This window comes from Gasterosteus aculeatus, chromosome 1 (genome assembly GCF_964276395.1).
Source record: "Gasterosteus aculeatus chromosome 1, fGasAcu3.hap1.1, whole genome shotgun sequence".
Taxonomy (NCBI): Eukaryota; Metazoa; Chordata; class Actinopteri; order Perciformes; family Gasterosteidae; genus Gasterosteus; species Gasterosteus aculeatus.
In genome coordinates, this window is record NC_135688.1 from 6,340,220 (window position 1) to 6,352,613 (window position 12,394).

Consider the following 12,394-nt stretch of genomic DNA (forward strand, 5'->3'; position numbering starts at 1 on the left):
AGCCAAAACCAACAACCAGCCACTATGTTATCACAGCATTGTACCTCTGAAGGCTCAAGTCATGTGACTGCTGCTCTTTCACAGGATTTTTAGACTTCGATTCAGAAATTTTAAGTAACTGTAAGAATTGCAAATCTACAGTGATTCTAGACTGCCAATATTTGGAAAAGCCATTTCCTAAACAGTTTGATTTGTTGTGTGCACTTTTCTGAAAGCTCTATCTTATTGTTAGTAGAAGCATTGAACAAATAGATTGTGAAGTGTCACGTGAGACTTTTACAACTCAAGTATTACCACATCATTCCTCAGTGTTTAGAACAATCTGGATGAATTTTGCCAAGATTCTCGCTCCTCGGCAAAAAAAAAAGAAGGCTGAGCTCCACTCCACCCGGTCCCTCTCGACATTGGCTTTACGTCTGGTCCAGCTGCAGGCTGTGGTTACACCCTCTCCACCCTCTCTCTCCATGTGCTGCTGCAGGATGGAGCAGACCGCTGTGAGAATCTGATAATACTCCGTTTGCACATCCTTCGGCTTGGTGTTAGAAGCGTTCACACTGAGAATTCAGGAGCAACGATTCATCACCATGTCCATCCGGAGGCTCAGGAGCGACCCCAAAACAGTGGGCGACGTGAATTTGGTCACAGGGGAGCTGAAGAATCTTTATTTCAAGAGGCTGCTTCCCATAGAGAAACACTATTCCTTCCATCACTTTCATTCTCCGAGCTATGAGGACGCAGAGTTTGACAACCAACCAATGGTCTTGGTGATAGGTCAGTACTCGACAGGAAAGACAACTTTTGTCAGGTAAGAATCAGAACATCTGCAGGTTTGTGCACGCGTGCTGGGGAATGCATTTAACCAATGAGAGCTGAAGGGTTAACTGCTGTTAACGGTTGTCTGGACTTCAGATATCTCCTCGAAGAAGATTTCCCTGGTAGCAGAGTTGGGCCAGAGCCGACCACCGACTCCTTCACTGCCCTCATGCATGGAGAGGTGGAGGGAGTCATCCCCGGCAACGCCCTCACAGTGGACGCGAAGAAGCCCTTTCGCCACCTGGACCCTTTTGGAAATGCCTTTCTGAACAGGTGATGCTGTGGGAATCAAAAGCCTGCTAGCGTAGAAGCAGTGAAACAAACTTTGCAGCGTGAAACAATTCATCCTGTGCTCTCTAAATGAAGGCTAGTGGCGAACAGTAAAGAGATTCCGGTGCTTTCCGTTGAAGCATTTTGTCCTTTGTAGGTTTCAGTGCGTTCAGATGCCAAATAAAGTCCTGGAGAGCATTAGCATCATCGACACACCGGGCATCCTGACCGCTGCTAAGAGAAAACTGAGCCGTGGTGAGTCCGAATACTTTTCTCCTTTCCTTTCAGGAGAGTCATTCAGTTGGAAAACATTGCTTTTGTCAGAATCAAAGTTCCTGGTATGAGGAAAGTGTTTTCAGATGCGATGAGATAATAGTAATTCAGAACTTGAAGCCAGAAGCAGATGAGGGTAATATGACTGAGTCGGGAGGGGACGAGCAGTGCTGTGAGTAACTGAGCAGTTGTTTTATGAAGGCATTAATCTGTGGGTGTGGCTGAGAGTGAGGGCCACTGGGATGTTTCTCTGGGCGCTAATGAAAACCCGGCGCTTTGGTTCCTCGTCCCCAGGCTACGACTTCCCGGCCGTGCTGCGCTGGTTCGCGGAGCGCGTGGATCGGATCATCCTGCTCTTCGATGCACATAAACTGGAGTTCTCTGATGAGCTCACCCGGGCCTTCGGGGCCCTGTGCGGCTATGAGGACAAGTTGCGCGTGGTCCTCAACAAAGCTGACAGGGTGGACTCGCAGCAGCTCATGAGGGTGTACGGCGCCCTCATGTGGTCTCTGGGGAAAGTGTTTCGAACACCGGAGATCCTCCGGGTTTACGTTGGATCATTCTGGTCGGAGCCCAGGCAGATGTGTGACCACCACCAGCTGTTAGAGATGGAGGAGGAGGATCTTTTGGCCGACATAAGGAACCTGCCCCGCAATGCTGCCCTACGCAAACTGAACGACTTGGTAAAAAGGGCCCGCTTAGTAAGGGTAAGAGGTGTCATATGTTCGAATCCATCCTTCTCTTTGGGTTCATATTTACAATTTGAGTAAGCTCACTTTTTTTTGTATCTATCCTCGTAGGCACATGCTCATGTTATCAGCTATCTCAAAAAGGAGATGCCAACCATTTTTTGCAAAGAAAGCAAGAAGCACAACCTGATCTACCAACTTCCGCTGATTTTCACCAAGATCCAGCAGCGGCATCGAGTCCCGGCCGGGGACTTCCCCGACTGCACCAAGATGCAGGTGGAAAAAATATTTCAGATTCTGCCTTCATGCCAAATTATCAGAATGTCCCTGAGCTTAACTTTTGTTTGCACACCTTTTCAGGAAAAACTTTTGGGGCAAGATTTCTCCAAGTTCAAGACACTGAAACCAAGTCTGATGGCTTCCTTGGATAAACTCCTGACCAGTGACATAGCAAACCTGGTGCCGTTGATTCAACGACAAGACCTGAGGAAGAAATCCCTCCCCGGTGTGCTGGACGGGGAGTTTTTGGGAACATTCAGGCCTGAGCGTTACAAGAAAGATTCTCTCATGGAACTGAAAAAATCCGGTCGGAGCGGTGAGACAGATTTTGTCGAGTGGGCGGTGGAGAAATACAAGCCAAAGCACGATGAGGTTTTCTTCAACCTGGGTCCACACGGGGGCAAACTGAGCGCCACCAAAGTCAAAGAGTGGATGACGACCACCCTCCTACCCAACTCTGTGCTTGCTCACATCTGGAGGCTGTCTGATGTAGACGGGGATGGCATGCTGGACAACGAGGAGTTTGCTTTGGCGGCCCATCTTATTGAGGGAAAGCTGGAGGGCCACTGGCTCCCCCGAGAGCTGCCGTCTCACCTGGTGCCACCGTCGAAGCGGCAAAGTTTAGCCAGCGAGGACAAAGAGTAAAACGGGAAAGGAGGCTCAGCCTGTGTACGGTAGAGCCTGATCTGGTGATCGCATATTAAAAAAAACTAACCCAATCATTAAAATCACCTTTAAATGAGACTGAGAAGGTGTTATGCCATTTGCACGAGAATCATCATGTCCCCAAAAAGATTGCTGTGATGGTTTGGATCTTTTCATCTGCAGTCACTCAAATATCCACCAAAATGATTGAAATCGACCAGCAATGATTGTCAGTGAGGTGTAATTTCACTCTTAAGGTTTGTTTTGCCTTACACATAAAAGTTGCTCATATCTCCCGTAATCCAATTGGACTTTTATCAATGCTATTAAATTTTGTTCATCACATCACGACTATTATGCAGTGGGTATTACGATATGGTCGGGGTTGGTACTCACGCAGGTGGCAGAAGCGCCCATACAGTCCCGGGGAGCACAGGCAGCCTCCATACATGCGATTGCAATGTCCGTTGTTTGGGCAGTTGCACTTTTTTCTGCAGTGCCTCCCAAAATAACCCCTCGGACAACCTGCAAAAACATGAATAATGCCACTTTAGGATGGAATGGAGAAGAGCTACAATTCTTTTGTGATTTGTGGAAGTGTAAAGAAGGATCATTTTTCTGCCTTGTCAATTACTTTGCTTTGGTCAGAAAATCAAATGAAACTAAAGGATTTTAAACTTTTAAAAGATCTAATCACTTCCCATTACAAGCAGATCAGCACAGCCTGGAGGAGCAAGGCAACAATGCTTCATATCAAGGAGCAATATGTCTCGGACGACCAACTCCGAGCCTGGTTGTTGTATTAACACCTGTGTGAGAATTGTGTGTGTGTGTGTGTGTGTGTACAAACCGTCCTCGCAGAGCAGCCCCTGCACCCCGGGGGGGCAGACACACTTCCCAGTCAAAGGGTCACACGAGCCTCCATTCTGACAACGGCAGAGGCTGTCACAGGCCTGCCCATAGGTCCCCTGTGGACAAGCTGGAGGAGGGGAAGGGAGAGAGCATTGGCACCTGAGCAGTCGCAGTACAAGTCAATGAATCAAACCTTTGGCACATGCACAAAGACTTACAGTAGTACAGCGGCCAAAGGAAGGGTTATTGTTCAAAAGTCAGTCAATGTGTCCACCTTCCATCCTGTCGTTCCCCGTGATTTGTGTCCTTCTGACACTTTTAATCCCTCTGCCCTTGTTGGCAATTCCAACATGAACCAGCTGGCTGTTTTAAAACGTGTTACACACTATCAAGTCTCAAATTTCCACGTTCCACTTTCTTCACAGCAGTTCTATGACACTCCGTGGGGAGATCACATGTAAACTATGGAGGTAACGGCATTAAAGATGACTGAATATGCATTGCAATCAATATATAAGAGAAACAGGAAGAGAGAAAAAAAGGAAATAGTGACGCGTACATCTGGAAATGCAAGCAAAGTAAATGAGTTGTGCAGTTGGCAGTGGGGCATTGATCCTACTTCATAATGATGCATGCCCCAAGTCTTGGGGTATTTGGGGCATGTTGAGGCAACCTTAAAAAACACTTTTATTTCACCACCAACTATGTGAGTGGTTAACAAGTTGCCTTAGTGAGTGTGATTCTATGCCACGGGGTTTTAATGTCTTCCCTTAATTAGTTTTGTATTAGGGGTTTGGGTATAGAATAGAATAATACAAAATATTCTTGGGACTTTAAAGAAAATTGCAGACCTGAGAATTACAGAATATATGGATGGCATTGCCACCTTTTGTCCCACATACCTCAGCCACCATTTCATTGATCTGATATTGCGCTTCACACTATTTTGACTTAGTATATCTTCTGTAATTTGGCTTCACTGCTAAGATTTCATTATTTTCTCTTCAGCCACGTTTAGTTTGCTGAATGCAAGCTGCATGTCCTCAAGCTGCACTTTATTGTCCAGGCGGAAAAACCTAATTAGCTCTTTGCAATGCATCAATACACCCTTTTCCCCTGGAAATGCCACTAATGTCCGGATCCTCCCCTCCAGGTCGTGCATCTAAATACTACATTTCTTCTAACGGACTAGCTCTCCTCTTGTGATTACCGGCCTGACTTTGCTTCAGACCAAACACAGCCATTAATCACGGAGCTGGATAGGAACAATGGAGCCCTACTTGCTCACCCAGGAGTGGACATCGTTGGCCTCGGGCTGTGCTCCTGCTGCAGGGCCTGGCCTCCCTCCAGCAGCAGACAGATTGATTCCCCCGCTGCTCTTGTGTTCTGGAGCCCATAAATAAGAAAGTCTCCCACACAGAGAGGCAGACAGGTTTTGACACATAGCTATCTCATTCCTCTCCTATTGAACTACTGGCTATGAGTAGTTCAGATAGAACACAAGGTGAGTGATTGCAGGACTGTGCACTGTACTGTTGACATTATCCCCTTGACATGTATGTCATCTGGGCATAAATGGTTAATTTCGGTCTCCCTGCCACGCACATGTCTGAGCAGAAGAAGGTTTTTTTTAAATGACATTCTACATTCGCCTTCTTAAACAACCTGTAGTTGAAAGATAAGGCTTTCACTTAAGAACCTGCTTTTCGTGTAGAAGTGAAAGCTAAAGTCAACTTTTATGTAATTGTTCCATAATTTACGTACTTACAAAACTGCTGTAGTTATTTTTATCCAAAACAGAACTTGTTCCTGGACCTTCCCAAGTAGTTTTGATGCCTCAACCTAACCAGCTTATTTCCCTTAAAGGCAGACGTTTATTTTGAAAAGACTGCAGACATTTACAGAGGCGAAATTTACACTCATTGCTGCATATTCATAAGAGAGTGTATACAAAAATAAAACAGGTACCAGTCAAAAGTTTAGACATACTGAATTGACTGAGAAAATGTGTATGGTAAATCTGAATGGACCTGTACCTGTTTTCGTAAGATATCAAACGAACCGCTGTGTGACAGTTTGTTTAAATCTTCTCATCTCATCTCTGTGGAATTACCCAAATTGCCAAAAAGTCAAAGGACGTCCTGCAGGGAACGCTATCTTAAAGGTCTAGTGTGTATCTGGCAGAATCTCCTCTGTTCCAGGAATGTAGAAGCACTGCAGCCGGCACAAAGAGGCAAACTGCTGTATTTAGTTTGTGCGTTCTGGGCTGCTGTGAAAACACCTGTAGAGAAAAGATCGCCAGTTAACTTACTCTTGTTACAGACGATCCCGGTCCATCCAGCCGAACACTCGCATCCGTCTCTGCCATCACTACACTTTCCGTGCACGCAGTCGTCACAGCTCACACTGCATTCCTCTCCGAACGAGCCATCTAGACACACTGAGAGAGAAGACTTAATAAAACCATCAAACCGCTGGGTTCCTCAGCAGGCACCGAGTGTCATGGCCCCCCGCTCTTCACTGTACCTATGCTGCTGTCCAGCCTGAGCTCTCCTCGGCGCTCCCTCTGGATCTCGTATTCTGTTTCACCATCACCGCCATCACCGCCATGACGGGAGCGCAGGGCGGCTGTGTACCGCAGGAGTTGAGGAGCGTTGCGGAACAGCAGGTCCGGTAATGTGTGGACATCCGGCCGCTCGTCCTCCTCCCCATCTTCATCCCCTTCTTCTTCCAGCTCTCTGCCATAGAGAGCTAAAAACACAAAGAACAAAGTGGGTCAAACTGTCTTTAAATGGCTCCATCCCTCGTGTTTTACTTAAATGAAATCTATCTATCTAACAGTATTGTATGTCACTCACCAACGCAGGAGTGCTGGTCCTGATCCAAGCGGAATCCCAGTTCACAGAAGCACTCATATGTTCCCAGGGTGTTGACGCAGTTTTGTTCGCAGCCCGAGGTCTCCGCTCGGCACTCGTCAATGTCTGATGAACAGAAAATACATAAGCATCAACACACAGCTGGGAGAATGAAAGGGTCAATGACAACAGCAAAGCCGTTTCATTGGCGGTGTAAACATTCGATATCTAGTTTGTGTAAAACTTGTAGCTGTTTTGAGCACATCGTTCTTTTTACTGTCCCTAAAATGTAATTCCTAAGCAACCCGTTAAATGTGCGTCGTGCGGCGACAACACAAAGACCTCTAACGCGGCCTTCGCTGGCCTTTGCATCCAAAGCGCTTTTACCGTCGCAGCCACAGCCGTCGGGACTCAGTCGGTGGCCAGCTCTGCAGCTGCACTCGTAGCCGCCCGGGTGGTTTCTACAGAGATGACGGCAGCAGGACTCCCCACTGACACACTCGTCGCTATCTGAGGACGGCATCACACGTCGGTTTCAACACACGAGATGAGAGTCGGCGCTAGTAAGCGAAAGCAAAACGACGGGAGAGTGAGAGTCCTCACCCACGCAGGTCTTCCTGTGCCGGTCCAGCTGGTAACCGTGGTTGCAGGAGCACGACGGGCCGTTGGTGGTGTGCTCGCAGTGATGAGAGCAACCTCCATTGTTCTTCTCACAGCTGTTGACGATCTCCATCTCAATGCCTGGAGGAGACAGCACCAACGGCACATTTAAAGGGCACGGCCGTAACATTATTAGCAACAGTTATTCCAGCAGGAGAGGAGAAGATAAAAACATTCTTGAGTGCAGGTATAGTTTTGATTAAAGTGTGCTTGGCTACATTTTCAATGTGTTATATAATTTTATAAGAGAAGTGGGCAAAACGCGTGGTTATTATCAGCCACTATACGCTAGTTGGGTGTGATCCTCGAAAACACTTTGGGAAGATTTTGTGGACGTTGCAGTCGTGAAACTTTGCAGACGCGTAGATGAAATCAACTTTTAGTTTTAGTTGAGATGAGCAATTTACGCCACTGTCTTGGAGTCCTGGCTGGTCACGGTTTGGGTTTATTTCCTGTCTTATTTTGTAGTTTTCTGCTTCTTGTCTCCCTGGGTAACTTCACTTCCTTCCTGGTCCTGTCATCCCCTCTGATTGTCTGCCCTGTCATGATTGTTTCCACCTGTGTCCAATCACCTGCACCTTCCCAGTGGATTTAAGTCATGTGTGTCTCTTGTCGCGTCATTGTCAAGTGTGTTCCTGGTTCCCGTCTGCATTTTTGCCCCTTGGCCCTTTTTGGATTTTGACTATTAAAGTCTTTTTGTTTTTCAAGTCTGCGTTTTGAGTCCTACCTTCTCCCCGCCTTCCTGACATGGCTGGTGTGACCATATATCAGGGCTGTATCCAGATTTTTCTGGTTTTGCTCATATCACGTTGCTTCCAAAACAATACATGCATTCCAGAGCCCTTCCTTTTTAGGAAAAGGTATAGACGTTACAACCCCCTAACCCTTTACTTACGGTAGCACTGTTTGCCATCAGCACCAAGTTCGAAGCCCTGATGACACACACAGCTGAAGGAGCCCAGCATGTTGACACAGCCATGGGAACACTCGGCGCGGCCTGAGCGGCACTCGTCGATGTCTGCAGGACACGCGAAAAGGACAAAACAATCGCACGATATTGAGACATATCCCGGAGCGTTTCAGAGGTGATGTATGTCCAAAGCAAACCCTGATGGTTAAATCGCAGTTTACTCTCAGCGTGAGAGGGTCCTGGTTTATTATGGTTCACGCCGCAACAGGAACACACTTTTAGAAGGAAACATGTCCACTGATGCAATTAGGTCAACTCAACTCTTGAGGGTAAAAGGTAAATAACGCCAAGATTCACTGGCGGTACCTTATGGAAAGATCCTAAGTGTGTTTCTGCTAAACTGAAGCATGTTGAAGGGAAAGGTATTTATTTAGTGTGCGTGCAGACAGTCGGTTGTGCGTGTGCGATTCCTCACCTTCACAGTTCTCGCCGTCTCCAGACAGAGTAAAACCAGGTCGGCAGCTGCAGTGAACCCGGCCGTGCTGTGAAAGACACAGCTGGGAGCAGCCGCCATTCCTGTGCTCGCAGGGGTCCCTCACTGACACACACAAATAAACACAACAATGTTTACCTCCTTTAAACATTACAAAGGTGAGTGCTCTTCTTTTTTCAAAACCGCTTCACCAAGTCCTCTCCACTAAGTCACAAACCACGCAAAATAAATTTATTTATAATTTTTTTTTTTAATCAGAAGAACCTCAAATCTTTTGCACAATGACTCACATTCACAGTGTCTCCCGTCCCTCTTCAGCTGATAGTTCTTTCGGCAGTCACATTTGTAGTTATTGTTTCCCGTGTCCACACACTTGTGCTCGCATCCGCCATTCAGAATCGAACACGAGTTCACAGCTTACAAGACAGAGACAAGAACAAAGATGGTAAATAAGCATAAAAACCCATCTGCTCAGCTATGGGATATTTAAAGTCGCACACAGTATGACAGGTACATTTGCGTCTGTAAAATGTCTTTCACACCTCGGGCGATGCAGCTGTTGAATCATGGGAAACTCTCGAGTGAAGGCTGGAAACTAGAAAGCGATATTCAAGCGGTACTCCTGGTCACTAATTATCTTTCCATCCCATTACTCCTGCCATTTAACGAGGTACCAAATATAAATATTAGCCGTGTGCCTTCTGGGTGCTTTAAACACAGACATGATGACACAGACGGGATGTGAAACGTGGGGAGCGGCTGGCTTTTAACTTAATGATTCAAACAGATAGAATTTAAATACCAGAGTTGGTTGTTTCAGTTCTAAAGTTTAATACTCTATAAACTGTATGTCACACACCTTTAGAATAATCTTTTTATCTACAGGCCGCCTATCTAACCACAAAAACAACATTTTACTAATTCTGTTTTATCTGTTATTCCTCCACATTCCATGTCATTTTGCTGCGATGTAAACTGAGGAATTGTGGCTGTAATAATCCAGCTAAATGATCGAGGCATGAATGCGGTGCGTGAAGTGCAATGAGGCCCTCTGTTCAGCACTCACCAATGCAGGTCCGACCATCAGAGTGCATGCGGAAGCCTTCTCTGCACTCACAGTGAAATGAGCCTTTTGTGTTGACACACGTTTGCTGGCATCCTCCATTGACCTCCTCACACTCGTTTACATCTGAGCACACACGCAAACATATACTCATAACCATGCACAGACCAGTGCTCCTTAAGTAAACTATTCATTTCTATGAGGGAAAACTATTAGACTGCAAAATAATAACAACAAAGACACTAAATGCATTCTCTGCTTGGTTGAAATTCAGTCAATAATACTGCGGAAACAAACCACATTTATTGTGGGTTTGTATAAAGTGTCATATCCGACATTCAGGTTGTTTAATTAAAAAACGATTTGATGAGTTTTAATTGCATCAATTCGACCATATCTCCAGAGTTGTATTCTCCATTTTATATTTCCCAGAAATGAGAATTACATTCAGCTGTGTCATGTTTAAAACCAGTGTAACAGTGACGGAGAATACGGAAACCTGACAATGAAAAGTTCAGTGTGCCAAACCACACTGACCCTGTGTCCTGACGGAAAACGTGCGTGCATAATGTCTTTGGCTTAAATGATGAATGGTTCGTGCAGTAGCATGCGTGCAATCAATTTCCTGCACACGAGAGGCTTCCATATGGCTGTGCACGTGTCAGACCGAAGTTCATGTTCCACAGAGACCGGAAGCCAGCTCGGAAGACCTGGACACCCTACTGAAGGACAATCAGGTGTTGATATGCACATCTGGGCAACACATCACACATCCTCTCAAACCTCCGTCCAGCTGTCACCTCTGACGCCGGCTTTTTCAGTCCACGACGATGACAGAGGAGATGTGTGCAGGGAGGGAAAATATTGTTGCAATTTTCCTTTTTTGTGGCGGGGGTGTTGAACACCAAGCATGTGGTTCAGTTTATTTGAGCACGCATCCCTTCTCGGAGGTTAAAGGGCTCACTAAGTAGTGCAGATATTGTAAATCATTTTTGAAATAGTTTTCCCTGCACCTCCAACCCTGTGACAGCCCCGTGGGAACAGCCGTCTCCAAAACGATCTTTGCTATTTTAATTAGCTGCCTTCCAACAATAGGAGCTACATGGGGGGGGGGGGTTAAAGTGGGGGGAGGGGAGGGGGCTTTCACCAGTAAAACAATCTTTTTTGTATCCTCCACATTGATGATTTTGAAAAAGGGTTTAAGGCATTTATGTCCGTTTGTCCAACTTATGCAGACATCTGCACTAAATGAATTATCACCACCTCGTGTTCACGAGCCATTGTAGAGGATTCCTTACACGCAAAACAATAGACGCGGGGGGGTTTGTAAAGGTTAATATACTCGTTGGACTCCTCATGTGAGAGGATTTCAATGGCAGACACACACAATGGTGGCTTTTCTTCGGTGGGCGAGGTGGTGTGCGGGGCAGCAGCGGCGGGAGTCGTTGTGTCGGAGGTCGGGGGGGGGGCGCGAGGTCTGAATGATGTGGTGGGACACCGCCTGGCTCTTATCGGAGCTGCTGAGTTTGCATCTACGACTAGACAAAGGAACAGACCAAACATTTGGGAGGACAGGTGGTCAGAATGAACACCACAGGAACGGAATTTACCAAAAACAAAATTAAACTCACGCAACTCGGTAGTAGTAGAGGAAGAACTCCTACACGTCTTGTAGGAGTTTATCCTTTCCATTCATTCAAATTCACAGGATAAAAAAGGAAGAAGATAAAAAACTCTGAAAACAACCCATCCACAGGTTTATTTTCCTTCAGCCCTTCAAATCCAAACGTTGTCTTTCCCCATGAATACGACCACACACAGAATTCACGCGAAAGCCGGTAAAAGAAGAACTTCCCAGCTGCTGAAGCTGCTTCCGTTCGTCTTCTCCACTAGTTGGTTCTCGGACTTTAAATGATTACATAAGTGAGTATATCCTGTCGTAAGGGGTAAAGGTCAGGGCCTTGTTCACACCTGTCGTAGAAAAGGGGCGCTGCCTGTGCGGTTGGTTCAGCCATTTACAGCCAGTAGTCTGGCCTTTTAAAAAGGTCTTAAGTTGGCCAATTTAGGCAGGAAATTGACACATTGAATGAGCTTAACTTTCTGCACCATCGTAAGGACCAATCTGTCGATTCAAAAGGACGACTTTGATCTAGAAAAAATGGCAATCGACACCGGTGTGAAGTCCTTTTTCGGCAGCATGCCGGCTCTCACCGCGGCATGCTTTGCCATCGGGCCCCAGTCGACTGCCTTCAGGACACTTGCAGTAGTAGCTGCCGATGGTGTTGCAACAGGACTCCTCACAGCCGCCGTCCTCCACCTCACATTCGTTAACATCTGGAAGAAAAGGATTAAAAAGCCAGATTTTTACAGATAAAATGCAGAGTCGACAAAACAAAAAGGTGTCCATCTTAGGTCGCTCTATGAGGAGTCCCTTCATGTGTTGTTTAGTTCACATGTACATGGTTAACTCTTACTCCACACTCTATACAGCATGACCTCTACACTATGGCTGTGAAGGATGTGCTTTGATGCCAGCGCAAACAGGTCCAAATTAGTGTAAAGAACAATAAACTGTAGAAAAACTATAACTTG

At 46.2% G+C, this 12,394-nt stretch overlaps 2 protein-coding genes across 4 annotated transcripts in view; one reads left to right on the forward strand and one right to left on the reverse strand.

Annotated features, from left to right (window-relative positions):
- Positions 1-12,394, reverse strand: part of egfem1 (EGF-like and EMI domain containing 1) — a 46,274-nt gene that overhangs the window by 16,229 nt on the left and 17,651 nt on the right. For all 3 annotated transcript variants that reach the window (XM_040190864.2, XM_078098368.1, XM_078098369.1), the window contains exons 5-16: positions 12,014-12,136; positions 9,806-9,928; positions 9,030-9,155; positions 8,722-8,844; positions 8,232-8,354; positions 7,280-7,417; positions 7,064-7,186; positions 6,680-6,802; positions 6,348-6,572; positions 6,133-6,261; positions 3,820-3,948; positions 3,366-3,494 (exon numbers count right to left, since the gene is read on the reverse strand). In XM_040190864.2, the coding sequence (XP_040046798.2) occupies positions 3,366-3,494; positions 3,820-3,948; positions 6,133-6,261; positions 6,348-6,572; positions 6,680-6,802; positions 7,064-7,186; positions 7,280-7,417; positions 8,232-8,354; positions 8,722-8,844; positions 9,030-9,155; positions 9,806-9,928; positions 12,014-12,136 (1,614 nt within the window). The remainder of the gene's footprint in view (positions 1-3,365; positions 3,495-3,819; positions 3,949-6,132; positions 6,262-6,347; positions 6,573-6,679; positions 6,803-7,063; positions 7,187-7,279; positions 7,418-8,231; positions 8,355-8,721; positions 8,845-9,029; positions 9,156-9,805; positions 9,929-12,013; positions 12,137-12,394) is intronic.
- Positions 440-3,261, forward strand: LOC120827763 (EH domain-containing protein 2). Its single transcript, XM_040190874.2, has 6 exons — positions 440-805; positions 910-1,086; positions 1,241-1,338; positions 1,651-2,063; positions 2,157-2,321; positions 2,406-3,261. The coding sequence occupies exons 1-6, from the start codon at positions 585-587 to the stop codon at positions 2,967-2,969; spliced, it is 1,638 nt and encodes a 545-aa protein (XP_040046808.1). The 5' UTR covers positions 440-584; the 3' UTR covers positions 2,970-3,261.

Excerpts from the sequence above, each read along its gene's own strand:
- LOC120827763 (XM_040190874.2), top strand. The coding sequence starts at position 585 with ATGTCCATCCGGAGGCTCAGGAGCGACCCCAAAACAGTGGGCGACGTG. Across the intron at positions 1,087-1,240 it reads GGAAATGCCTTTCTGAACAG|GTTTCAGTGCGTTCAGATGC; the intron begins GTGATGCTGTGG and ends TGTCCTTTGTAG. Across the intron at positions 2,322-2,405 it reads CCGACTGCACCAAGATGCAG|GAAAAACTTTTGGGGCAAGA; the intron begins GTGGAAAAAATA and ends ACACCTTTTCAG.